The following is a 26,990-nucleotide window of genomic DNA, read 5'->3' as shown; positions in this document are numbered from 1 at the left end:
GCCCATGTCAATATGTCATGCTCCCTTTTGAAACAAAGGCCTTGTTTGGTAAAGAGCTTTTAGCTTATTTTGCCCAATTTAAAAAGCTAATTTGGGTGTTTGGTATAGCTTATTAAAAGAGCTTTTAAAGCTCAAAAAACTCTTTTAGAAAAAACTCATTATAAGAGCTTTTTAAACAATTAGTTCTTTGGCTCTCAAATACACTAAAACAGCTAACAATTAACAGCTATTTACCGAACACTTTTACACAATCAGCTAATTATAGGCTTTATAGCTAGCTAGTAAAACAACTAAGATAACTGGGCTAATACAACCAGTTATATCAATCAGTTACCAGCTAATTACTAAACAGAGTCAAACTCCAAAAAGCTACATTTGAATTACATTTTGGTTGAAAATGTACACCATAATAGGTTATGAGACTCACCCTATACACGGTAAAATGATCAAAGTCGAGTTGGACCAGATCATGATTAAAATAAAAATGGTCATATTTGAGTTTTTTTTTTTTTTTTTTGGGTTAAGAGAAGGGTCCTATTAAGTCGGAACTTTTCATAGGTTCTCCTGACCCATCTAAAGGATAAGGGAATCCCCACCCTAAAATGCCTCTAGTAAGATTTGATCTCACAACCTTAATATTGTGATATGCAAATCTTAACACGAAGCTATATGTTATTATTTTTTTTAGGAAACACGAAGCTATCTTTTTTTTTTTTTTTTTTTGAGGAAACACGAAGCTATGTTTGGTACTCCTATATTTGAATATGGTTTTGCAAGTTTTGGATGAAATTGGGCTACTCATACTCTTGTTGATAACTTTACCTCCAGAAGCTTTTAAAAAAAAAATAAATACTCCGTAATAAAATAAAATAAAATCGGGTCGACCCGAATCCAATACAGTACGGAAATGTTTGTTTCTCATTGATCCCTGAAACCCTAAAAAAAGCGCAGCTATATAAGTTCTCCCCTTAAACCCTTTCTCAATCAGTCGTCTTAGCTATCTTCATCTTCTTAGCTCACTCATCCCTCTCTTGCTTAAACTAAATCCAAAACCCATTTTTTCTTCTTTAAAATCTTAGCTTAATCTTTTCAATTTCTTCAAAAATAATTTTTGGTATGATTAAAAAGATAGATCTAGTCCATCTTGGCAAAGCTAGTCGGCCTTTGGCGATGACTAATTTTGAATGCTAATGGACTTACATTAATCTCAGATTTTTACATCTCCTCCCTGTTCTGATCTTCTAATTATCAAACGAGGTTTCCGATCATTGGAGATGATACATTTTTTATTTAAATTATATTTGGGAAATGATGATAAAATATCGTATTTAATCTGAAGCATTAGCTTTGTTGATTCGTATTATTTGCACGTCAGTCTGATCCCTTTTTTTTTGTAATTTTATTTATTTTTACAAAAATGAAAATGAAAATGAAAAAGTCCATTCTCAGCAAAGCAGGAAAATTAAAGATGAATAGCTTTGGATTAAAATGGACTAATATTACCATGTTCACTCTATAACTGTCCTCTTTTTCTTTTTTTCTGTGAATCTGTTGGTCAGTAGAGTTGATACATTTTTTTTCTTTTTAATTGTTGAATTATTAATGCTAATTTATAAATGGGTGTTTTTAAATAAAATTGTTTTTACCTAGTTTGATTAAGAAATATGCATTTCAAAATTTGGATGAATGTATTGGTACTTTCATAAAATTATGATAAATTATGAGAACGAAATTAACTTATGACATACTAGTACAGTGGATTGGCATTGATGGACAAGCACAATAAAGAGCGAAATGAATACAAAAAAAATAAACTAACAAGATTGTTAAAGAGACCTAAAAAACCACATTTTCTTAATATGTGATGAGAAATTGATATGTGAATAATGTGATGAAAACCAATACTTCACTTAATTTCTATTGGAAGATATAGCAAAATTACCAAGCAATGGAGGCCATGATTGTAGGAGTTGTATAACTTGTATTGGTTGTAATGCAAATCAGAAGCTTTTCTTGTGAGCATAGCTTACTTGATAACCTGGATGCTCGCATTGTTGTGACAAGATCGAGCTATAGTTCACAAGCGATATATATATATATATATATATATATATTTTTTTTTTTTTGACAAAGGATACAAACAGATTACATATTAATAGAAAAGCTAATAAAGTTAATCATCGCTTCTGTAGCTATAAGATGAGCTCTTTGAACGCGGTGACGATCCGCCTTATACACAGTACAGGACTGAAAGGATGTGCCAAGGTGCCGAATCTTGCGGATGAGCCATAGGTAATCAATGTTACCCTGACCATCCCCCCCCCGTAGAAGAGAAACGAGTTTACATGAGTCAGTGAACACCGTGAGAGATTGAAACCCACTATCAAAAGCCCACTATAACCCGTACAAGCATGACAATGCCTCTGCATGTAAAGCTGAAGAACAAACCCCGAAGTTACTTCCACCAATGATCCGATCATCCAACGGATCCTCATTATCCACGCACCACCCCATCCCGGCATGTCGAGACTCCTTGGACCAAGACCCATCTATTTGCATAGACCGTAAAGAACTCCCTTGAGGATTCATTCCAAGCTGAGCTCCGAAAAAACCAGGTGGAAGAGGGGAACCACCATCAACCCGCTCATCAATTGGGAGATTAGCAAATGCTTCCGAAGCTACAAAAATTGAGTGCGATTCCATGACCTCTGCGAAGCGAGAATCAAACGGGCGAGAAGCGGACGAATCCATAAAGACTCTGGAATTCCGACATAGCCACAAACTCCAAAGTGTACCGACAAAGGTACCTAAGCGAGTACTAGAAGGCCCATCCTGACTAATAAAAAGTCGGATATAATCTAGGATCCAATCTGAGAGAGAAAGGTCTCCATAAAATTCTGAGCGGATACCAAGGCATCCACCCCTCCAAACCAATCGTGTTGTAGTGCACATTCTGAAAAGATGCTGCAAGTCCTCTGGTTCTGAACGACAGAGGTCACAGAACTCATCGTGAATCGGAACACCTCTGTTATGGAGCTGAACCTTAACTGCTAGAGCCCGATGTAGCAGTTTCCATAAAAACAACTTCCACTTAGGTTGTATCTGGAGAGACCACAAAACTTTCCAGAATGAATCAGTACTAGAAGGTGCAGAAACAGGAGAAAGTTGTTGAAGCATTGCATACCCTGTTTTCACCGAATATGTTCCAGATGGGGTGCGCGCCCAGAACTGGAAGTCATCCTGAGTCGTGTCTGGTACCTCCATTGCGAGGATTGTTGAGGCGGCCATTGGGGTAAACCAGTCAACAACCTTAGTAGTATCCCACAAGCGATATATTGAGTGCTAGCATTGTTGTTGAAAGGTTGAGCTATGGCTCGCAAGTGAGCGAGCGATAGCTCTAAAGCATAATTGCTTGCGGCAGGCCAAGATATAACCCACAAGCGAGCGAGTTGGAGGATAAGTTTTTTATTGGGAAATATAGCAAATTAGCACCAAGACTTTAACTCTATGTTCAAATTACCCCCTTAACTTTTAATTATAGCAAATGGACCCCAAAACTTAACATATCGTGCAACGTACATCTGAGCATCATTATTTAACAATAAATTCATCAAAACATGCTAATTTTTTGTATTAATAATAAGCATTAAGAGTATTATACATGCGTTATATTTCTTACCATTTCAATTAAATGTGAGCAATTGAAGAGATTAATCAAGTATGATGGTTTGCTAAATTCAGTTAATTTTTTCGCCCTTTGTCATATTTCAATGTCGATAATTTCTATATTTTATAGTATGTATTTAATATGTATGATAATGTATATGCACAATATTTTGGATGTAATTAATTTTTTTTTAACTTTTTTTTGTCTTTTATTGGAGTATATTTTATGAAATTTATATATTTTAATGTGATTTTGCTCAAATTTGATGTATAGGTTTTGATTGCACAATTATATTAAGTTGTGGGGTTAATTTGCTACAAGTAAAAGTTATGGGGTTACTTTACACCTGCAATAAAAGTGTTGGGGCTAATTTGCTACTACACCCGTTTTTTATTTGTTTCCTACATTAATTCTCTTAAGTCTCCAATCTCCATATGCATGATGCGAAAAACATTGAAACCTTAAACACACTAAACACAAACCAACCTATTTGAGATTTGAATAGTTCTTGTAAAGGTTCCATCCTTTGACTTCGAGTACACGTATTAAGAGAGGATTGGCGTTAAACTTGGGAAGGGTGCATTACTAGGAAACTTGTACTAGTGGTGACGTATTTCACTTCTAGGCATTTAATTTTATTCCGCAACGAGGCTATGGTATTGAGATCTTCAATCAAGTTTTTCCCTTTCACCATCTTTTACTATTGGAATCAACAAGTTCCTTTATTATTAAGAAGAATATTATAACTAAATAATACAGAGTAATTAAAAAAAAACATATAGTGAAAGAATAGGATCAATTTTTTAAAAGAAAATGATTAAAATAAAATAATTTGGAAAAAGAAAATTTGAAATTTCAAAAGGAAACCTTGAATTATATATAGTTGAACATAATTATACATAATGAAATTATGAAAACTGAATATTTTTGAAATGATTTGACATTAAATGCGTGGTAAAAATCAATTATTAATTATCTTCTACCTTTTTTCACAAACTTTTACATAGAGATAAGTTGTGTTCTTTAAATTTTAACGTTGTGGTTTTTTATAAATTCATAATGTTCGTTACAATTATAAGCCATGTTATTTCTGCTCAATCCGGGTGTACCATGCACCCAGGTGCATGAACCACCTATTGCATGCATAACACACCATGTTGAATTGGGTAGATCGAAAATAGGCTATTAAGTTATTTAATATAAGGGCTCACCCTATGTAGTTGTATAAATTTATTAATATTGTTGGCACAATGCTAAGTTGCACAATGATTCCAAAATCAAGCCAATAGGAGATAGTTGGGTGTTGAGAACCCAATAATTAACCGAACGTTGATGGATAAGCCATAAAATCTTTTATAATGTTGTATTGTGTACCTTTTAAACCCGCCCGCACTTATATTTTTGAACAATTTACTAACTTTGAAATGAAACGAGAATAATCATGTTATAATTATTCATCAAAAATTCGATTGAAGATTTACTTCAACTTTCATATTTTGAATCAAATAAGGCTTTTTTTAGTTCACCTTAGTTCGGATCTAATAAGTTGATTTCAAAAAAGTTTTAATAAAGCCTAATAAGTTCAGATAAGGTTAAATAACTTCAGATAAAAAGTTTAAATATTACGGTAGGTATTTTTAACCTTAAATAAATTTGAAACACGAAAACAAAGATTAGTACGAAGTAAAAATTAGAGTTATGATAAAGATGTCGATTAAACGATTGCCTCTAACTCGAATACGCGAGACAATAATAAAATCCCTATATCACACGAGTTACCCTATTGTAAGCCCTCTTAAGTTCTTAACACAAAACCCGAAACCTCCGATAATCCGATCACAAAGTTGGTGTTAATAGGATGCCCCATTTTTAAAGCCCCACCTTTCAACATCCATCTCACCGCAAACACAACACCCCATTTCCTACACTGCCCAAACCCACGCCCTCTTTTTCTCTCTCTTCGCCGGCGTTCGTCCAATTCGCACCTCTTTCCAGCTTTCCGCAAGGTCAGTTCTTCAGTTTTCCTCTAAATTCTAATTTGTTTTTTATAATCATTTAACTCCAACCTCTAATTTGTGCATTATTTTGTTGAATTTATTTGTGTGATTAATGTTACATTTCAATTGCAGAATGTTGGGTTGATTTTTAAGTTGTGGGTTAATTTCATGGGTTAGGGTTTTCAATTTTTGACGCTGAAATGCAAATTCTTGAATGGGTTTCTGTTGATTGTATGATTATAGCTGACTGATAGGTTTTTCGATTACTTTGAATTCAGTTTTTGGCATGTTCTTTTGTTGAATTAGCTGCAATATAGGTTATTTGGCAAATGAATTGGAGCATGCGATCTATTTATTTTACTTTACTGATTTTGGGTGAGCGAATGATGATTACTACCCATCAATTTTACTTAGGAATTAGGATAGGGTAGTTTCTGAATTATTTTTCCTAGCAAATTATCCCTTTGTCTGATACGAATCGTAACGTTTTGTTCGATGGAGAGTTCCCTACATGTTAGAGGCCATAGAGGGTTATAAGAAGAAAGAGAAGCATTAAAAGAAAAAACTGGTCCGTGCCATTTTCCGAAGTGTTGAAATTTACATGGGACGTGTAAAAATGGGAAGTGTTGCAATTTACATGGGACGTGTGAAAATGGGAAGTGTTGCAATAAAGATGGGACAGGGAGAGTAACACATCATTTTATAGGTATATAAACCAGGGTAGTTGGCATATGTTTGAAGTTTGAATAATGGTGGTTATTTGGAGTTTGCTTTTTTTGCAATGAGGAATTGTGTTGTGTGGGTGCGTGTGGTGAATATCAGACTATCAGAAAGAGAGCTTCTGATGAGACCGATGTAGGTTGTTGCATACTGGCATTGTAAAGGTTTGAAGGCATTATATTTGACCCAATATCTTATGTTGTCCTCCTTTGTAGGCTTTTGAATTTTATTATTGTTAGTGTTCCTAGAATAGTGGGTTTTGCTTGATTGACTAGAGCTGAATTGGCTGATAGTATGATTATTTAGAGATGAGCAGTGTCATACTTGATTCTCTGGCATTCAATTGGCTGTCACTTTTTATCATCTTATAATTTATCTAATGATAAGGATTTTTACATACTTCAGGTTGACGGTTGTTGTAAAAGAACTTCACTGTGTATGATGTTGATTTGAGCAAGATGAGTGGCTCTACTCGGCGAAGGTTAAAATCTGCAATCATTTGTGAACATATAGTTGATGATACGAGCGAGGAATCATCTGCTCGTACAAGACCTTTAAGCTATGATGAAATAATGCTTAAAAGAAAAATTAAGAAGGAAGTTGAAGGTTCTGTTGAGGAAGCACATGAAGCAGAAACTACTAGACATGAAGAAACTGTCAGGAACCCTGATCGTCGGAGCAGGGATACAAATGGTGCTGCCATGAAAAATTCACGTGATTCTCAACGTGAAGTCAGCCCCCAAAAGAAGGTGCAAAAGAGTTCAAGGGCAGAACATACTCATAGTAAAAGTGACTTACAAGATTCTCAACGGGAATTCAGCCCCAGAAAGAATGTTGAAAAGAGGTCCAGGACAGAACATATATATAGTACAAGTGATTTGCTAGATTCTCAAAGGGGAGCTAGCCCCATAAAGAATGTGGAAAAAAGTTCTAGGACAGAACATACTCATAGCAAAAGACAGGAATTGAGCCCCAGAAAGAATGTGGAAAAGAGGTCCAGGACAGAACATATATTTACAAGTGATTTGCGAGATTCTCAAAAGGGAGCTAGCCCTATAAAGAATGGGGAAAAGAGTTCTAGGGAAGAACATACTCATAGCAGAAGTGATTTACGGGATTCTCGACGTGAATCCAGCCCCAAAAAGAGTGTGGAAAAGAGTTTCAGGACAGAACATATCCATAGTAAAAGTGATTTGCGAGATTCTCAACGGGGAGCTAGCCCCATAAAGAATGTGGAAAAGAGTAGGACAGAACATACTCATAGCAGAAGTGATTTACGAGATTCTCGACGGGAATCTAGCCCTAGAAAGAGTGTGGAAAAGAGTTTCAGGACAGAACATATTCATATTAAAAGTGATTTGCGAGAGTCTCAACGGGGAGCCAGCCCCATAAAGAATGCTGAAAAGAGTTCTAGGGCGGAACATACTCACAGTAGAAGTGATTTACGAGATTCTCGACGGGAATCTAGCCCCAGAAAAAATGTTGAAAAAAGTTCTAGGATGGAACGTACTCATATTAGAAGTGATTTAAGAGATCCTCAACGGGAATCCAGCCCCAAAAAGATTGTGGAAAAGAATTCAAGGACGGAACATATGCATAGTAAACGTGAGAACAAGGAGAGGCATGATGTGGAGAGTAGATCAAAGCATAGACATGAAAATGATGTGAGGAATGATGCTGAATCTAAAAATGACAGGCAAGGTCGCATAAAAAGCAAAATAGAGGAACATTCTAGGGGTGATGGTAGGTCTAATCTAGAAATTAAGCATAATAGTGATTCTGTTGCACAGGATAGAAACATTGAAAGAAATGGAGGAGCATATGAAAGAGAAAACAAAAGGAGAGATAGAAGTGGAGATGATGAAAAACATAGAATGAGGGATCCTGTCAAAAAACTTGACAGTGGAAGTAGGCGCATCTCTGAGATTTCAGAGAGAAAGGAGAAGACGGAGCTCCCACGCTCGCAGCATGAAGAAACTAGATCCAAAAGAAGGCGGTCTAGAAGTCAAGAGCGTACAAAGGACAAAGCTAGGAGGTCCAGATCATCCTCACCTAAGGCACGGAAAAATGTGTTAGATCCTGTGCATGACCATGGTGAGCTTTTGTTACGTTCTGAAAGAGACAGGTCTAGACGCCATTCTGATGTTGACCGGAGCAAGATTCCCATTGATGGTTCCAGCAGCCATCATCGACGACATGGTGGCTCTTCTAGTGGGCTTGGGGGCTATTCACCTAGGAAAAGAAAAAGCGAAGCTGCTGTTAAGACTCCTTCACCTATTCAGTCACCTGAAAGAAAAAGTGCTGGGTGGGATCTTCCACCTTCTGGGGCAGATAAAAATCTCAGTACTGTTGTTTCATCTGGGGCACACCTAATTTCTCAAACCAAGCCTTCAAATATGATTGAGTTATCAGCTGGTTTTTCCGTTGCTCCTGGCATGGGAAAGCCCATATCTTCAATTTTGTCCAACAGTCTATCTGCATTTAAGCAGGCCTCAATAGACTCGGTTCAACTAACACAAGCCACCAGACCTATGAGGAGGCTCTACATTGATAATATACCAGGCTCTGCCACTGAGAAAGATATTATGGAATGTTTCAATTCTTTTCTGCTCTCTTCTGGCTCCAATTATATCCGAGGCACAAGTCCATGTATTAGCTGCATGGTAGGTGGCTTATATATTTATTTCATATTGTCTGCAGCACTTTCTTGCTCTTTAATGCATGGGATTTATGCGATAGAATCACGCTTAATAGTGTTGCTTGATTTATTGCAGATTCACAAGGAAAAGGGGCAAGCATTAGTGGAATTCCTTACTCCTGAAGACGCCTCTGCAGCGCTGTCTTTTGATGGCAGATCTCTCTCTGGGAGCATACTCAAAATCAGACGTCCTAAAGATTTCGTTGAAGTGCCAGTAAGAATTGACTACAATCTCACTTTTGCATTTCTCGTTTGAAAATGCTACTTTTCTACTCCTCCCGTTAAATGAGTTGTCACTTTTTCTGTCATGGATCCTTCTACTGAATGTGTCAAGTTACATATGTTATTAACTGTTATTCATTGCCTTCTTATGCAACCCTTTTCTCTCCTCAGAGCAGAAGTCAAATTAGTATTGAGGTTTATCGTTGAACCTAGATCATTTTTACATATTTTCTGTTGATTGTTGATGATATGAACTTCTACTATGTGGCCAGATTATGCTAACTTGCAGCATTCCATTCGTATTGTTTGCTTGTCTTTCTAATATAGTGAGATACAAAGCTGTGATTGAAATGGTGAAGTTTTAAATGCTTGCTTACTGCAGTGCTGATTATACGGCACCTCTTGTATCTTAGTTTTATCTTCTGAATGTCATAAATTTGTTTTTTAATATTTTGACCCTATTTCTAGATTTGATAAATTTTCAATTTAAGAATCAGCAAGGTTTAGGATTCTTAGTTTCTGAAATAACTGAATAAGGTTTGGTAGTTGCCTTTGTTGCTGTGAGGTATATATCTGTTATATGGAATTATGTTGCTGCGAGTGTTCTATTGTTGCTTCTCTATACTAGTTGTTTGAGTATTATCTCCTTTGTAGCCTGCCAACAATTGCTGTCCTTTTTCTGTCCATATTAAGTTTACCCCTTTTGTGAGTCTTGGTAATGACGTAAATTTTAATTGGTTATTAATATTATTGTTCTTTTGTTTGAGGCAGCATTCTGACCACATGTCAATTTGTCACTACTACTTCCCACTTGGTCCTCTGACCCTTTAGTGCCTTTCTTTCTTTCCTGTAAGATTAGTGTTATCTGAATACTAGACTTGAGCAAGATTAAACTGGCATCATTTTCTGTTAGATAGAGAGATCATGCTTTAGTGGGGCCTAATTGAAAGAACTCTGCTGATAGGGTTGTTCATTTATTACATCCTGGTCCATATTTCTTCTGTACTTTCAGTGTGGTACGGGGGTTTTTTTTTTAAATTAAATTTTAGCAGAACTAGGGAATTTGTATTCTGTAGTTTTCATTGTAAAGATAACTTCGTTTTCTTTGTATGTTTAGTTTATATTGACCAAGAAACTATCACAATATCGAGAGAAATTCAAGGGAACCCGCTTTTTGGTCTCATTAAGCTTTTAAGTTTCAAAATCTCACTATTGCTCACGACAGTTATCCTGTTGCACATTGTATGAGAAAGCACAGTGCTAGGCAAATTGGGTACACCACTTTTTTGCTAGGCACATTTAAGAAGCAAACCTTGAAGCCCAAAATGTTTATTGTACTCCAAAAATTTCTGACTTTATTAAATTGCGCCTCACAGCCTCACTTTAAAAAGGCACACGCAAGGTGCCTTTAATTTGATGAGGCACACCCAGGTTGTGCCTTGGCACGGCAGGCCCCTCATCACCTCAGTGCATTTTGGATTTTTCAATACATTGCTGTAATAGTGATTCATGTCATTCTTTATTTAGTGCCTTTATTGGGGTTTTGGCATCTTTGGCTTTGTATATCAAGAATCTCATGTAGATATGGTATTGACATACACCGCTTTCACTGTTTCATTATATTTATTCACCATGAGAAGTGGCTTGTAAATCGGTAAAAAGAGGACTTTAGAAGATTTTTGGGATCAGGTAACAGGATTGGTAATATATCGAGGTCCATAAAATTTTATGGATGATAGTGATTGTGAAAAGTAAAGTATGTGGGAATATATGAAATGGAAGCATCTTGAGTATTTTAAACAAACCAAGAAAAGGAGCAAAGTAAAGTAGTTCTGGACTTAATCATAAATTATATAAATATCTGAATTCCAAAAAAATATTTTTTTTTTATATCCTATCAAGACTAAAGACATACTGCAAGTTAAAAGAATGGGCTTGTGAGAAATGGGGGGATTGATCATTGGTGAAGCTATTTTCATTATTCTGTTAGTTAGAATGGGCTTGTACATGTTTTTCTGAGAGTGTTGACTGATGAGATACAGAAGAAATCTGAAACTATACCATTGTGAATTTGTGATTGGATGGAAACAAAGATGAGGCAGGATGTACTAGTGCTCACACTGCCCAGGATAAAGTGGTTTTTATCTGGCTATTTTGACTTTTCTATAAGATATTTAAGATTTGGATTTTTGTTTGTTTGGTGGAGGATATGAACACTAATTGGGGATGGTAAATAGGGTTGAGCCTATTATGATGGAAGTAGAGTGATGAGCCACAGATATGGGGTAAAGACTAGAGTGGCATATTGTTATGAATGTTATCTATGGGAAATAGTATGGATTTCTATGATTCTATCTCGCAAGAGACATATTAGCAAGAAGGCTAATTGAGAGATATTTATGAGGCACATAATTTTTTATTAATCTTAAAGGAAGGGAGTAATCTAATTTCTGCTTATGAAAGGCTTACCTTTAGTGTGTTTTTAAGCTATCAAGGTTTGTGTTGGCGGGCATTATCTTCCACTATGTATCAAGGTTATGTTTTAATGAAAGAAGTGGTTGCATTAAGGCTCTGTATAATAAGTTACTTTGGGCTCTTTTGCGTCGTAAATTATGAACTCTCTTAATTCTTTTTTTGTACAATCATTGTTAGATGTCAATGCGAAGTCTGTCAGACAAAATTATAAATTAGAGGTAAATCATTTTAAACTTTAATACTGGAAGTTTTTAGTAAAACATAGAAACGGAATTTTTAATTTATAGAAGAAAATGAAATGGAAACAAAGTGTTTTGTCTTGCATATACTAGTATTGTAATTTTACCAATCATATATGTCTTGCATATCCATAATCTCTATGCCTTCTTGGATTTCTTGATTTAAAAAACCTTATTATATTTATGGGTTTGAAGAAGTATAAGTCTGGGAAAGCACAATTGCATAAATCATGAGAAATTCTAATTGAAAAATAAGTTACTCCTGTTACCATATAGGGAGCTATTGGATCTATATTTTGGGGCATAGATATAGATGCTAACTACATACTGAAATCAAGTCGGTTATGTTGTTGATTTATGGATTCTTGTAACATTATTATATTCCATTATACTCACTCCGTCCCCGATTGATAGTCACTTTTGAAGAAAAATCACGGGAATTAAGGAGAACTAAAGAAAGTACATTGAAAAAGTAAATTTACATTGGGTATGCAAAAAAGTAGAGAGAGAAAGTAATTAAATTACATGGAAAAGTAAAATTTACATTGGAAAGTTAAATTTGCACAAATATTTTTGCAAATGTTAGAGAATTTTAGTAAAAAAATAATATTAGTGGTACTTGAAAAAGGCAAATGTGACTAACATTTTGGGTGCCCAAAAATGGCATAAGTGACTATCAATCGGGGACGGAGGGAGTATTAATTGAAGCATTATGTACTAGTGTACACTCTTAATTGCTTTGAATGCTTTTGCAAATGCTGAGGCCTGAGGGGATGTATGGGGTATGAGATGGAAGGTATTGGAATTGAAGCTGATTATGGCAAAGGATAAACTTTTGGCTTGTGAACTGACTGCAAATGGACAAGCTAGGAGAGGTGAACAGTTGGGAACTATGCTTTTAAAAAGGAGAGAAGGCCAATAAGGAATTCAAAAGGATCAATTAAGTGTGACCCTAATTAAATTTCTTAAAAAGGGCATGTTTTGGATGGCCAGAATGGCAATGAAGAATCTTTGAGACTAACTTCTTTTGGATTTCATCCCTATTCTTTCTAATCCTCTTCAGTTTAGTGTTTTAGTCTATGCAATTTTTAAAATGGACATTTTTTTGTTTGTGCTTCTACTTGTGGATTTTCAGTTCTTTTGCTTGTTAAGAATCTCTGTTGCTCACTCTTGATTAGGTGGGTCAGTCGCCTCTGACTCTCAATCTTGCTGGAACTAGTGTAAAGACTATAACTGTGAAAAGTACTATGGGAAGACTAGGTTTCTTGGGATTTTTTTTTTCCTCTGGATTCTTTTGTTGTCTTATGCTGTCTTTACTTTTTGTTGTCAAGTATGAGATAAAACAGCCCTCTCCCACAACCGAAAATATTAATGGTTAATATAGATAGAGCTGCTTATTTGAAAATAAGGATTGATGGTCGTTAATCTGACTGTCCAACTTTACTTGTTGGCATGCTGACAATCTTGTGAGTATCACAAAAATTTGAAAATAAACTCCATTTATGGATTTGCATGATGTGCCTGATGTTCTGTAGTGTTTTTGTGAATGTAGATATGAACACAATTACGATATGTTTTTTAAGAATGTATTGTGCTTTTAAATTGGTGTTTCTACTGATTGTGCTGTTAATGTTTTCATAAATGGTTGATGCTTTCTTTGTGGTAACTTCAAAGAATTGCTTATTTTACGTTCCTATGTTCTGACTTACTTGTTGGAATCTTTCACATAGGGTTTGTATCTTGGGTGTGTCGTTATTCACCATTTCATCTAAAGGATGGTGAGGAAGCTGATTCATAATTAAGAAGACTCCAGATGTAGTGACAATTGACAAGTCTGACATGTTTGCAGCTTTGTTCAGCAAATTGTGGGGCCCCTTACTGGACTTTTAGAAATATTATTCCATTTTATTACGTATACTAATATTAATATTCTTATTTGATGCTCAAGGCTTGCAATATTGTGAGTCATATCATTTGGTGGTCGTGGCCGACACAAGAATTACTATTTCATGGCTGACGCAAGCTTAGCTTGCATCTGATAGTAACAATTCCTGCAAGTGTCTTCTGTTCCTATTAAGAACTCCAATTGCGAAACTTAATGATGATTAAAAAAAAAACCACAGCATTGAAAGCTGATTTATGTAGAAGTGGTTACCAATTATTTTTTCTGACTACTAAAATGATGAACTTATTAATTAAAATCCATACAGTTTATATAGAACTTTGTGTTTATATCCACTCTATAAACTTTGTGTTTATATCCACTCTATTAACTTTGTGTTTATATTGACAAAAAGAGTCTTAGGCCTCAAAGCCTCTATCTCTCTCTTTCTTTTTTTGACTGGTTTTCAGAAGTTGTTTAGACCTTCACCGACTATATAGAACTTTGTTTTAAATTTGGTTTCTCAAATGTTTAGTCTAATTTGCTCAGGAAAATATTTTGAAATAAAAAGATCATTTGATTCAATAAGAGAAAGGTGGATAAAAATAGATAGAGGGAGTAGAAAAGTGGGTGTGTGTAAGAAAAAAAAAGTAAATGAAGTGCTGGTAAGGGGGGTAAGATGGTAAAAGGCTTTTTGTATTAGCTTGGGGTGCATATTTATCTTAAGCTCTTGTTTGGTGGGTTTATTTCATGTTTTAGCTACCGTGAAGAATGCTTTAGCTGCGTGACTTGACAGTGAATTGATTGTTCCAATTGCTCTGACCTGTTATGATTTATTTCATACGAAGTATAAGTTACTTATTGCCTTGGTGTCATATGTTTCTTTTATGGTTTCTAATAGCTCCTTTGCACAACTTTGAGCAAGAAAACTCTTGTTTTGTGGTCCTATATCCTGCCCCTTCTTCCATGGTGTGTGACATTACTTCCATTATTTTCTTAAGTTGATGCTGTTCTGTTTTAGACAAAGTGAAAAACATGCCTGAATTGGAGCCTGCTTCCAAGCACTTTAATAATATTGATAGCTTAGTTGAAGTCAATTCCCACCATCTACAGTTAGTTATCCTTCTATCACTAGTTCATGGCAAGATGGTGATTATGAGTCGATAAAAAAAGAACTCTTTAGCTCGGTGATAATCTTAGATTCATCCATTATATATTTGTGGAATACTGGAATATGTTGGCATCTCTTAATATATATATATATATATATATATATATATATATATATATATATATATATATATATATATATATATATATGTATATATATGTATGTATAATGAGAAGTAAAGATGTATATACGTATTTGGCCAATCTACTTGAACTGTGAAATGAGCATATGACACAGCAGCAATATGCTCTTTCAGCTCTTAAGTCTTGTCTGCAGTTAGGTCCATGATGGGAGGGGAGTGCTGTTATTTTTCCATGTAACTTTTGGTTCTGTTACTCTTCTTTGTCTTGCTCAAAATGTTTTTGAACGTACCTTGTCATTGTATTCTGGGTAACAGATCCAATAGAAGAAAAAGAGGGTTCCAGCACCATCTTATATTTCTGAACAGATTTTGGGGCTTCTTGGTGAAATTATGTATTTTAAGATGAAGTGGTTCTACTACTTTTGCAATTTCTGAGGTATATTTTGGTTATCATTCATGAAGCAGGTTTTCAGACAGTTGCTATTTTCATGCAGAGTGGATCTTCAGAGACTTCTAAAGCTGGAGCCGATTTGATAAGAGTTGATTCAATCCGAGGCAATTCAATCAGGGGCAATTCAATCAGTGAAGTTGGTATTCAGGCCATAAGTGATTTTGTGCAAGATTCTCCACACAAGGTATGCAAGTGACGGCATTTAGGCAGTGTAATCTATTTTCATTCTTTGTTTTTTCTTATCTTCTATGGATCAGTGGGTTTCTATTAGCCACTGCTTGTTGCTTTGGAGGTGCAAGACCGATTGTAATTTGCATTTTTTTTTTTTTGATTTCTGAGAAGCCATTTTAATAATGGTGTTTGATTACTCCTGGATGATAACACATCTGAGATGGAATTTGAATGATTTGGCCTTGTGGAAATATCTCTTAAAGTTAGGTTTGAAAATCAAATCTTGAAAAAAAAATAAAATTCAAGCTTTTATTTCCTTTGAAATGTATGAAGCTTGATAGAGCCTTCTCTTTTGTCAAACTCACAATTGGTCATTAGATGTGTATTCTTATATACTCCCTCAAAGTCCGACTCATTTTGCATTTGCATGGTCTCCAATGAACATTTTTGACCATGAATAACTTCGGCTATGTATAAGTAAAAAATTTAAGAAGTTGGTATTTGAAAAATTTATCATAAGAGGAATCTAATAAGATCAAACTTGTTAATTTATTTTGATTGTATAAATCATAAAATATGGTCAAAATTATTTTATTTTGACCACATGGAATAGTAAGTGAGTCGAACTTTTAGAAACGGAGGTAGTATATACAATTGACAATTGTTTATTTGAATGGTATTGGAGATTTGGAGGTAAGTTGCTGGTTTATCTACTACTTTGTGGATAAATAAAAATCAATAACTTGCTGATTTAGAAACGGAGGTAGTACATCCTTTCATCTTTTTGCATGATTGTGAAGGGAAGGACAGTTGCAGATGAAGATAAATGCTTCTTTCTAGAGAAGATATCGATAAATAAAAATCTTTTCATTAGGTTGTTAACATGCTGCTTCCTTATTCTCATAATTTGATGATGACATAAGCTTATATGGAATTAAAAAGCTAATTGTCCTTCCACAGGCAAAGGTTTCAGCTTGGTATATTGTAAATGCCTTTCTTGCTGGACAGTATAAGTGATCCATGTTTTTCATTTGTACTTTGACTATAAACTAAGATGCCTTTTCTAATTTGTGATATATATGGGAGATCACAATCATCCATCTGAATTTTCATTGCAGAGTTTGCTTGTGATTCTTTTATGCTATATTTAATTGCTCTTTTAGTGTATATGATGTTTGTTCAGGTTTTAAATATTAATAATAGTGTAGTAGAAGTTGCATTAGTACTCTTTTGCTATTATTTCTTTTAAGTGATATAAACATTTTAGTAATATGAATAGCCCGACATTAGTAAAATGTTTCTATTACTACTGAATCTTATGCTCCAACTCTATCAAAGTTAATAGATGCATACTTTGATTATTCTTTGACATCTGTTGTAGTTTCCCTTTTCCTTTTTCTGTGTGCTCTTTGTATTGAAATCCTCTCTATTAGTCATTAAATAGTTAGTCGTAACACTGAGTAAAAAAAAAAAAAAAACACTTATTTTTTTGTTGCAGTAGGATAAATTTTGGGTTGTGATTTTTATTTTCAATCTGTTTACTCAGTATACTTATCTTTGGTTATGGTAATGCAGATCTTTGTTGGTGGAATTGCTGAAGATCTTTCTTCTGAAATGGTAATGAGCTCCAGCATTGGTCTGGTGCTGTATCTTTATGCATGTTTTCAGAAGCCAATTGTCTCCTGGATCCGGACTTATAAGCTTAATAATTTCTTCTCAGATTGCAGAGATTGTTAGTGCCTTTGGAACATTAAAGGCATACCGTTTTGAAGTCAATGCAGATCTCAAAAAACCATGTGCTTTCTTAGAGGTATTCCTTGTTTTTATTGAAAGTTGCTGCTCACTTTTTGGTAATTGACTGTCTGCTTTTGTTTTTCTATGTAAATTCCTTGTATATGACCTTATAAGAAGTTAGATTATATGTTTTCTTTGACACTTGTTGATTGCCAAAATTGGCATTCTCTAACTTGAATTTTCAATTTCCTTGCATTTTTGGGGTCCATTATATGTTTGGAGAGTGGATGGAGAAGGGGGAACTTTTTTTTTCGATGGGTTTTTGAATTGCTGTGGTGGGAAATTGGAGTTCAGTGTTGCCCATCACTTTGCCTGAAATTACATTAAAGAAATCAATTATATAATTCGTTGCAAACTCTGCCCTGTCACCTTTTGCTTTGACACAGGTCTTGTGTTAGGGGTATCCTTTTTTTTTTTTTTTTTTTTTTTTTTTTTTTTTTTCCTTTTTGAATCTGCAATTTTGTTGTAAATGGTTTAGCATGAGCAAAATGGCTTTGTACGAAACTTCTTTTTCTGAGTGTCTTTTGATTAGAAGTCAGGTTCATCTATATCCGTTTCCTGTGATTGATACCAACAAAGCTACACCATTAATGCTCAAATGCCCTCTCTAGTTGAATGTGAATATATTCACTTATGGTCTTTTCACTTTTTGTTTATTGCAGTATACAGACCAGTCTGTCACGTTGAAAGCTTGTGCTGGCCTGAATGGCATGAGGTTAGGCGGGAGAGTTCTGACTGTAGCCCAAGCTGTTCCTAACACAGAATCAGTGGTATATAATGTGTACACTATACTACTTTAGATTGCTTAAAACTATCTTGACATTGAGCTAATTTTTTATCTGCATTCATATATATACTCTTTAGGGCATATGCCTTGTTGGTTGATGAAGATATGTTGATGTTTTTCCAGGAAAGCTCAGGAATGTCCCCATTTTATGGAATACCCGAGCATGTGAAACCCCTTCTTGAGATGCCAACACAGGTCCTCAAGCTAAGCAATGTGGTGAGCTCTGTCTTTCAACTTGACTATTTATTCGATAACCTTATGATTGGTAAGTGTTCAATCTTCTGACAATCATTTTTTTCTCTCATATTATTTCCATAGCTTGATCAGAAGATCATGGATTTGCTATCTGAAACAGACTTGGAAGAAATTGTAGAGGATGTACGATTAGAATGTTCCAGGTACTGATCTGAGTTCACACTCATTTAATTTGATTCTTGTTTGTCTGTGTTGTTTGACCTCGAGGATACACACTAGTACAGTCATGCATTAAGATACCGCTTTCCTGTGTTCTGCCTGATTTTGGTATTATTGAAGTATCCTACTTTTGTGTGATCATGTTTTGTTGTCCAAGCCTCCAAGGATTGAATCTTGGTAGTTGGATTGGAATGAAAGTCCATGCTACGTTGATCCTTAATTTCTTATGTTGTGCAATACTTCTACATATCTAATCGTATCATCTTTACAGGTTTGGCTGTGTTGTGTCCATTAATGTCGTAAAAGGTGGCTACACAAATACTGCCATTTCAGAAGCACAAGAGGTTGCAATTAATGTGAATACTATTTTGCCTCCAGAAGAAAGAAATCACCATTTGATTGAGGATCCAATAGAAGTTTCTACTGACCATGATGACAGGGATGGTAGTAATGAAGAAGCTCCAACCAAATTCAATGAAAATCATGCAATGGATGGTGTTTTAGTTGATAAGCATGAACTAGTCTCTGCAACTACTAACCCAGTTTTTGAAGGAGCTGCTGAAGTAAGAACTGTTGAAGAATCAATAGAAGCCGATGAAGACTTGCCTCAAAATGCCGATGACAAACCTGATTTTGACCGACTAGAAGCTGTTGTGATTGGTGCTTCTACTATTGATGACATGGAAAGTGTCAATGATTCTAAGGGGAACCACCAGGAGTCCATCCAGGAGAGTGGTGTATCTGCCGAGTTAAATTCAGATGGGAGTATGGTTATTGAGAAATCAGGGAAGGGTGAAACTCTGTGCGCTGAAGATGTACCAGAGTTGGACAAAACTAATGACACACTAGAAGCTGTACCAGAGTTGGACAAAAATAATGACATGCTAGAAGCTGTACCTTTGCTTACCATTCCAGGAGCTACTGAAGGTCTCACAAATGAATATCCTTGTGATAGGGGTAATAACTTGTTTGAGGATGGTTGTGTATTGGTGGAGTTTAAGAGGACAGAAGCTTCATGTATGGCAGCACATTGTTTGCATGGACGTGCCTTTGATAACCGTATCGTGACAGTGGAATATGTATCACTGAAGGCCTACCGAGAAAGGTTTCCAAAGTGAAAATATGGTTCAATATACGGAATGGTAGAATTGTAGTCTTAAGTTGGCCATCAGCAGGAGAAATCCTGTTCTGTCTCAGCATGCAGTATGATTCAGGGATCGTTTTGAAATCCCCTGTATTTATCTTAGTTGATTAGTTCTCCAACCCTCCAGAAAGAACTTATGAAGAAAATTTTCTTTTACGAACAGAAGGCGTCAAGGATGTATGGCCATTGTTATGAGCATTCATGTTTCAGCAATGTGCTCATATATTTTTTGCCAATGCTGTTAACAGAATCTGCTTACTCATTAACCTGTATACCAACAATGGATTCCTGGCGCTCTAATATACAAGTACTAGTTATGATGAGTTTAGTGTATTGGTAACTTCTATTTTACTGTCCTCTTTAGCAGTCCTTTGTTCCTTTCCCTTTCTCTGTTTTCGCCCTCCAATTTATATTGATTTGTCGAATGAGTGAATGCTACTCAGTTTCTGTAGGAGCAATTTTATGATAAAAGTAAAAGTGGCTAACAGGTGAGCTTGTTCTTTGCTGAAACTGAATTCCTGGACAAGTATTGTTCACGGCCTGTATAGATCAAATTTTGAAGGGAAATTTGCAAGTGTAGTCAAAAGGTTTTTCTCGCTTTCTCTTCTTTAATGGAGTATTTTTTTTCTTCCTTGATATCTCTTGTGAACTCTCTTCATCTCTTTTAAAAGGAAGTATTTACCCAACCTAATCGTGGTAGTTTTGCATCGATTGCAAGGTGGGGATATGGGTGTAGATGCAATCTGAAGAAAGCGAAAGTAGTTCATTAGAAGGGAAAGGAGAAAATGGAGGTAATTTGAAGAACAAGGAGGATTGTGATCTATGTTAAAAAAGACGGAAGAGGAGGTAGACATATTACAATGTTCTTTAGGGTACAAAACTAAAGTGTTTTTTTTTTTTTTTTTTTTTTTTTTTTTTTTTTTTTTGAAAGGAACAAACTCACTCTTAATGTACTACGTATATAAATACTATGAGAGGATTATAAAACAGAAATTCTATACACCAATTTGGTAAATCCACGTGTTTATCTACAATCTCTGTCCCTAAATACTTGAAACACTTGTGTTTGTGTGTAGTTTCTAAAAGACTAGCGAGTAATAGCTATAAAATGACTATATTATATGCAATGTGAATTTCTTTTCCAATGGGGTTAGTATAAATTAGTGCAAGTGACATTAAGACAAGTACATTATAAAGTGTTTAGAGGCCGAAAGACACAAGTGTTGCAAGTATTTAAAAAACGAGGAGAGTTACGGTGCTACCCTCCCTTAACTAGATGGAAACGACCGAAACAGAGCAGTTTTACACTTGAACATCATCCACCTATCTCAATTTCCAACCTTCTAAAAACAGATAACGAGACACTGAAAGTTTTACAGGAGAGAGAAAGATGGCAGCAGCTTCAGGAATGTTGATAAGCAACCCAACCAATGTGTGCTTCCGCAAACCCCAATTCTCATGCTCATTGAAACCCAAATCAACTGTTTCTGAGCTAGGGTTTCTCACTTCCCAATTGAATGGCATTCAAATTTCTCAATCTCCATTTCTCACCACCATTAACAAACCCATTTCTGCTCCTTTCAAACCCTCGCTTCAACCTGTTGCTCGTAAGAACCCTTTTCTCACTTTGTGATAAATTCTCTGTTTTTTGAATTAATTATGGCTTTAGCTTTGTGGGTTTTCAATTTTTCTGAGTTTTGTTGCTTTTTTTTTTCTTAGGATTCTTTTGGGTTTCTGGTTAATTTGTGTGTCAATCTGTTGCATTTTCTTTATCTTAGTGTCTGCTTGATTTTATAGCTGTGGAATATGTAGCATTTGTTAATTTGCTGCAAAAAAGAGCTGAAATTAAGAGCATCATCTTCAATTTTGCTGTAAAGAATGGAGTTTAAGGATATTATTTTTGTAAGTTGAAGATTTTTGGGTGAAGGCTGCTTTAAGTAGCTCAAGTAAAGGTGGGGTGTTCTTGGTTTTTGCCAATTATTGTGGGTTGAACATGTTTTTGATCTTGGTCTGATGCTATTGCTCTACCATAACATTAGCTTTACCATCAGATTGTGATAAACGTTTTGCACATAAATTATGTTTGGATAACTTCATATTGTTGTATAGATATTTTCTCGAGTATTGTTGTATCGCCGTTATCTGTTTGAGTATTGTTGTATTGGAGAACAAGAAGAAAGATTTTGTTATCTTTCGAGTTTCAGCAGTGTTGTTGGATGAACAGTATGGAATATGTAATGGATGATGTCAATTGAAATTTAGCTGCCCCAGAAAACTAGGAAGGAGTGAGTTTTAACTTTAAAACCTTTGTAGATTCGCCCCATAAAGACCTGATAGAAGTAAAGATTCTTTTGTTCTATATCTTCCTATGCCCCCCTTCTGTTGCTCGAGTCTCTACTTGTTATTGTAATCTTTGCCGAGGCATTAACATTGCAGAATTTTGATATTGGAGAGAAATGGAGACTAATGTCTAATTTAATAATGGGAACTTTTTCTCTCAGAACTTGATTTGTCTAGCCTATGAAACTACTCTGTTCGTTTTTCCTTATCTCTTGTAAAATTGGTCAATTACAAAATGTTATTGTTCAGCTATGTCTGAAATCAGTTACTGTGGAAAGCTAAAGCATCAATGTCCAGCTAGGTACGAGGCAATAGCTGGTGGAAATGATAATAAAATTATACAGAGCATATATTTTTGTAACTAAGTTATTTAAATGTTATACCAATGTCTATAGTATTACTTGTCCACCCCAATGTATCCCTTTCTCTTCATGGATTTTCATTCATGAAATGCATTACTATGGGCATTGAGATGGAACTTATCTTAACAAAGTTACATATACAAAGTATATTTACTGTTATTGCAATCATTCATTGTCGGCAACAAAACTGTCCGTAAATGGCTGTGGCAGAGGTAGTAGTATTTGAGCCCATGAAACTGGATGGTATATGAAGCTGAACAATTGTTGATCAAAGATCAATTGCTTATTCATTCCCGGTTTTAATATCATTTTATCTTTACATTGGCTGTTGAATTTTGAAGTATCTAATATTTGTGACTCTTTGTACCTACATTGAGGTTATTAAGTTTATGAGTTAATTGCTTGTCAGGCCGAGTATGTCCATTCACCGGAAAGAAATCAAACAAGGCAAACAGGGTTTCTCACTCCAACCACAAAACAAAGAGATTGCAGTTTGTGAACCTGCAATACAAAAGAGTCTGGTGGGAAGCTGGTAAGAGGTTTCTCAAACTTAGGTTATCTACCAAGGCTTTGAAGACTATCGAGAAAAATGGATTGGACGCTGTTGCTAAGAAGGCAGGGATTGACCTTAGCAAGGCATGATAGAACAGAAATGTTTGTAAAGCAATGAGAACGCTAATTTTCTTGTTTTGTAATCCAAAGTTTTATGGTTGTCTTATATTGATTACAACTTTTGCCCTAGGTTTTTGAAATTATTTGTAGCATATTGAGCAAATTAATGAAAATGCAAAATCCAAAAAAAGGAGGTTCATGGTGTTACAATATCTGTTTATCTTGGAAACTATTCATGTAGTGCTAATATTTGATAGAACTCAATAATGAGTTATTGGCCTGTGAAAATTGTTCTGCATAACATATTGCATTTCTCATAAACATGTTTCCATTGTAATCATATAACCATGTAAAGCCAGGTGCTTTTCGTAAAACGGACTCCTAACTAAGTTCTGTTATGGCGGATTGGCGGTTCTTCTCCATGGGAACTAACTAATTTATGTTAGACCGGAAAACTAAGTCAAATTTTCCCTACTTGTCCCTAATTCTGGTGAAGAATGGGTTAATGGGGGGCCTGATCTATGCTACATATGCAAGGTTGACTTAAGTTAACAGGGATGTACAGTTGCAGAACTTCATCCTTGTTTCTCTGCCGCATGTTAAGACATAGTGATGAGTGTATGTTTTGTTATGACTCCTTAAGTCTAAATGGGAGTTACTTAAAACCATTTTCTGCGATCTAGGAGGTTAAAAAATGTCTGAACATCAATGGTTTAGAAGACTCGTATGTATGGATCCTCAAGTGCACAAATAGAGCTTAAGTATGGTTGAGAATGGGACAAAAAGGCTCTCAGGAGGCCTGCATGTGTCTGGAACCATCTTATTATGCATTGGCCCACTCCTCGTTACCATGTCTTAAGATTTCTTGCCTTTTGTTATTTTGTCTTGTCTTGGCCTTTTGTGTTGCTTTACCTTGGCCCTAAGATAAGCTATGACACTACTCTCAATGACCAAACTCTTTCTTGAGACATTATACTTCATAGACTCAATAATAACCTTAATATGGTTCCAAACCAACTTTTATGACATCACGAAACACCCTCCCCCATACTCACTTCAATTTTGGAAAAAAAAAATCACAAAATCGGTCCAAAAGCGTAGATTATAGCCTTTAATTTTTGACAATACACAACTTTTTCGAGCTTATTCATGAAATCAATCCAAAAGCATATATTACAGCTAGAGCTGTCAATTCGGGTAACCGGGTAGGGTTTGGGTCAGATAAGAGTGTGTCGGGTCAACTCGGGTTGGGTCAATTCAGATTAATTTCATAACCTATGCGGGTCGGGTTTGGGTTGGGTCATGCTTGAGTCGGGTCACGTCGGGTCATACTTCTTATCGGGTTTTGGTCGGGTTTAGGCCGGGTTAATAACAGGTCGGGTTACATTCGGGTCGGGTAAACAATAGGTCTGGTTTAATTCGGATTTTCACGGGTTAAAACGGGTTAGGGTAATTCTCGGGTTCGAGTCGGGTTTGGTTCAAGTCAATAATTTGCGGGTTAGAATAAGGTCGGGTTATTCTCGGGTTTGAGTCGGGTTCGGTTCAAGCCAATAATTTGTGGATTATAATCAGGTCGGGTCATTCCCGGGTTCAAATCGGGTTCGGTTAAAGTCAATAATTTGAGGGTTATAATCATATTGGGTCATTTCCAAGTCGGGTCATTCTCGGATTCAAGTCGGGTTATGTTCAATTCAACAATTTGCAGGTTACAATCAGGTCGGGTCATTTCCAAGTCAGATCATATTCGGGTTCAACTAACTATAAATAGATAATCATCATTTTTTTCAAGCTAATTATTTCCTTTGAATATAATATATATGGCTATATACTAGAGAACTATAATCTATAATTTAGGAAGATAATTATCTCCTTTGACTATACAACAAATATATACGAAGTACTATATTTAACACTTAAATTTGAGGATGATGCTCCTTTTTTTTGCTAGCCTAGACCGACTTGGTCTCCCAAGACAAAATGCTTTGATAAACAATAATAAGGTGGTCTAAATTGCATTTAAGGTGATTTGAAATCGGGTCAGGAACAATTTGGGTTGAATTTAGATCGGGTCAATAACAAGTCGTGTTAATTTCAAGTCAGGTTAGTAACAGATTGAGTTGAATTTTTGGGTTAGGTTAGTAATACGTTTGGTAAAATTCGGGTTGGGTCAATAACAAGTCGAGTTAAATTTGGGTCAGGTCAATAACAAGTTGGGTTCATTTCGGGTTGGGTTAGTAACAAGTTGGGTTAAATTCAGGTCGGGTTAGGAACGGGTCGGGTTGAATTCAGGTCAGGTTAGTAACAAGTCGGGTTAAATTTGGGTTTTGACGGTTTAAAATGGTTTTGGGTCAATTTCTGTTCAAGTCGAGTTCGGTGCAGGTTAATTAAATTGGCCGTTGTAAACCGGTAAATCGGTGCAAAATGTAAACCGATAAATTGGCCGTTTAAAAGCAAATTAAATGGTTCCACACACCCAATTGGACTCCTGGAGGGTATTAGGGATAATGGTAAACATTTCGACAATTTTTATTTCCAGGCAAAAAATGTCAAAAAATTCCAAAATTGAAGGCTAATATCCACGTGTTTTGAGAAATTTTAGAGGTTTCGAGGTCCGATGTCGAAAAGTCTCGAAATTCTATGGGATACATCTCAGGGTCATATAATGCCGTTTGGAACCTATATGATCATTATTTGTTGTCATAAATGTTCATGGTAGGCTTGAATTAATGAAATTGGTGCAAGTTGTAAACCGGTAAATTGGTCGTATAAAGGCAAATTGGATGGTTTCACCCACACAATTGGATTCCCGGAGGGTATTAGGGACCATGGTAAAGATTTCGGCAATTTTTATTTCCGGGCGAAAAAAAATCAAAAAATTTCAATATTGAAGGCTAATAACCACGCTTTTTGAGAAATTTTGGATGTTTCGGGGCCCAGTGTAGATAAGTATTAATATTTTAGGAGATACATCTCGGGGTCATATAATGTCGTTTGAAAACATATATGATCATTACATGTTGTCATAAATGTTCGTAGTAGGCTTGAGTTAATGAAATCCGTTCAAGTTGTAAACTGGTAATTAAATTGGTCGTTTAAAGGAAAATTAAATGGTTCCACACACCCAATTGGGAAGCCGGAGGGTATTAGGGATAATGGTAACATTTCTGCAATTTTTATTTTCGGGCGAAAAAAGTCCAAAAATTCCAAAATTGAAGGTTAATATCCACGCTTTTTGAGAAATTTTAGAGGTTTCGGGGCCCGGTGTCGAACAGTCTCGAAATTCTATGGAATACATCTCGGGGTCATATGATGCCGTTTGGAACCTATATGATCATTATTTGTTGTCCTAAATGTTCGTGTTAGGCTTGAATTAATGAAATGGGTGCAAGTTGTAAACCGATAAATTGGTCGTATAAAGGCAAATTGGATGGTTTCACCCACCCAATTGGATTCCCAGAGGGTATTAGGGACCATGGTAAACATTTCGGCAATTTTTATTTCCGGGCGAAAAAAAATCAAAAAATTTCAAAATTGAAGGCTAATATCCACGCTTTTTGAGAAATTTTAGAGGTTTCGGGGCCCAGTATAGAAAAGTATTAATATTTTAGGAGATACATCTCGGGGTCATATAATGCTGTTTGGAAACATATATGATCATTAAATGTTGTCATAAATGTTCGTAGTAGGCTTGAGTTAATGAAATCCGTTCAAGTTATAAACCGGTAATTAAATTGGCCGTTTGAAAGAATATTAAATGGTTCC

At 35.5% G+C, this 26,990-nt stretch overlaps 3 protein-coding genes and 1 non-coding gene across 4 annotated transcripts; 3 read left to right on the top strand and 1 right to left on the bottom strand.

Annotated features, from left to right (window-relative positions):
• The first annotated feature begins 1,300 nt into the window (after nt 1-1,300).
• On the top strand, nt 1,301-1,387 carry LOC145633592 (small nucleolar RNA Z122). Its single transcript, XR_014112902.1, has one exon. It is a non-coding gene; the product is annotated as a small nucleolar RNA Z122 (small nucleolar RNA).
• A 1,007-nt stretch (nt 1,388-2,394) lies between these two features.
• On the bottom strand, nt 2,395-3,288 carry LOC145632530 (uncharacterized). The gene has a single exon (XM_081684899.1). It carries the CDS (start codon nt 3,286-3,288, stop codon nt 2,395-2,397), a length of 894 nt encoding a protein of 297 aa, XP_081541025.1.
• A 2,224-nt stretch (nt 3,289-5,512) lies between these two features.
• On the top strand, nt 5,513-20,833 carry LOC145631772 (uncharacterized). Its single transcript, XM_081683947.1, has 10 exons — nt 5,513-5,673; nt 6,790-9,047; nt 9,159-9,296; nt 15,648-15,788; nt 17,351-17,392; nt 17,496-17,585; nt 18,232-18,339; nt 18,480-18,572; nt 18,675-18,754; nt 19,042-20,833. The coding sequence occupies exons 2-10, from the start codon at nt 6,843-6,845 to the stop codon at nt 19,886-19,888; spliced, it is 3,744 nt and encodes a 1,247-aa protein (XP_081540073.1). The 5' UTR covers nt 5,513-5,673; nt 6,790-6,842; the 3' UTR covers nt 19,889-20,833.
• Nucleotides 20,834-21,206: 373 nt separating this feature from the next.
• LOC145631773 (large ribosomal subunit protein bL28c) lies at nt 21,207-23,440 on the top strand. The gene is made up of 2 exons (XM_081683948.1): nt 21,207-21,521; nt 23,026-23,440. Exons 1-2 carry the CDS (start codon nt 21,305-21,307, stop codon nt 23,256-23,258), a joined length of 450 nt encoding a protein of 149 aa, XP_081540074.1. The 5' UTR covers nt 21,207-21,304; the 3' UTR covers nt 23,259-23,440.
• The last annotated feature ends 3,550 nt before the right edge of the window (nt 23,441-26,990 follow it).

Source organism: Chenopodium album, chromosome 5 (genome assembly GCF_948465745.1).
Source record: "Chenopodium album chromosome 5, dcCheAlbu1.1, whole genome shotgun sequence".
Taxonomy (NCBI): domain Eukaryota; kingdom Viridiplantae; phylum Streptophyta; class Magnoliopsida; order Caryophyllales; family Amaranthaceae; genus Chenopodium; species Chenopodium album.
This window is presented reverse-complemented; position numbering and strand designations above follow the sequence as displayed.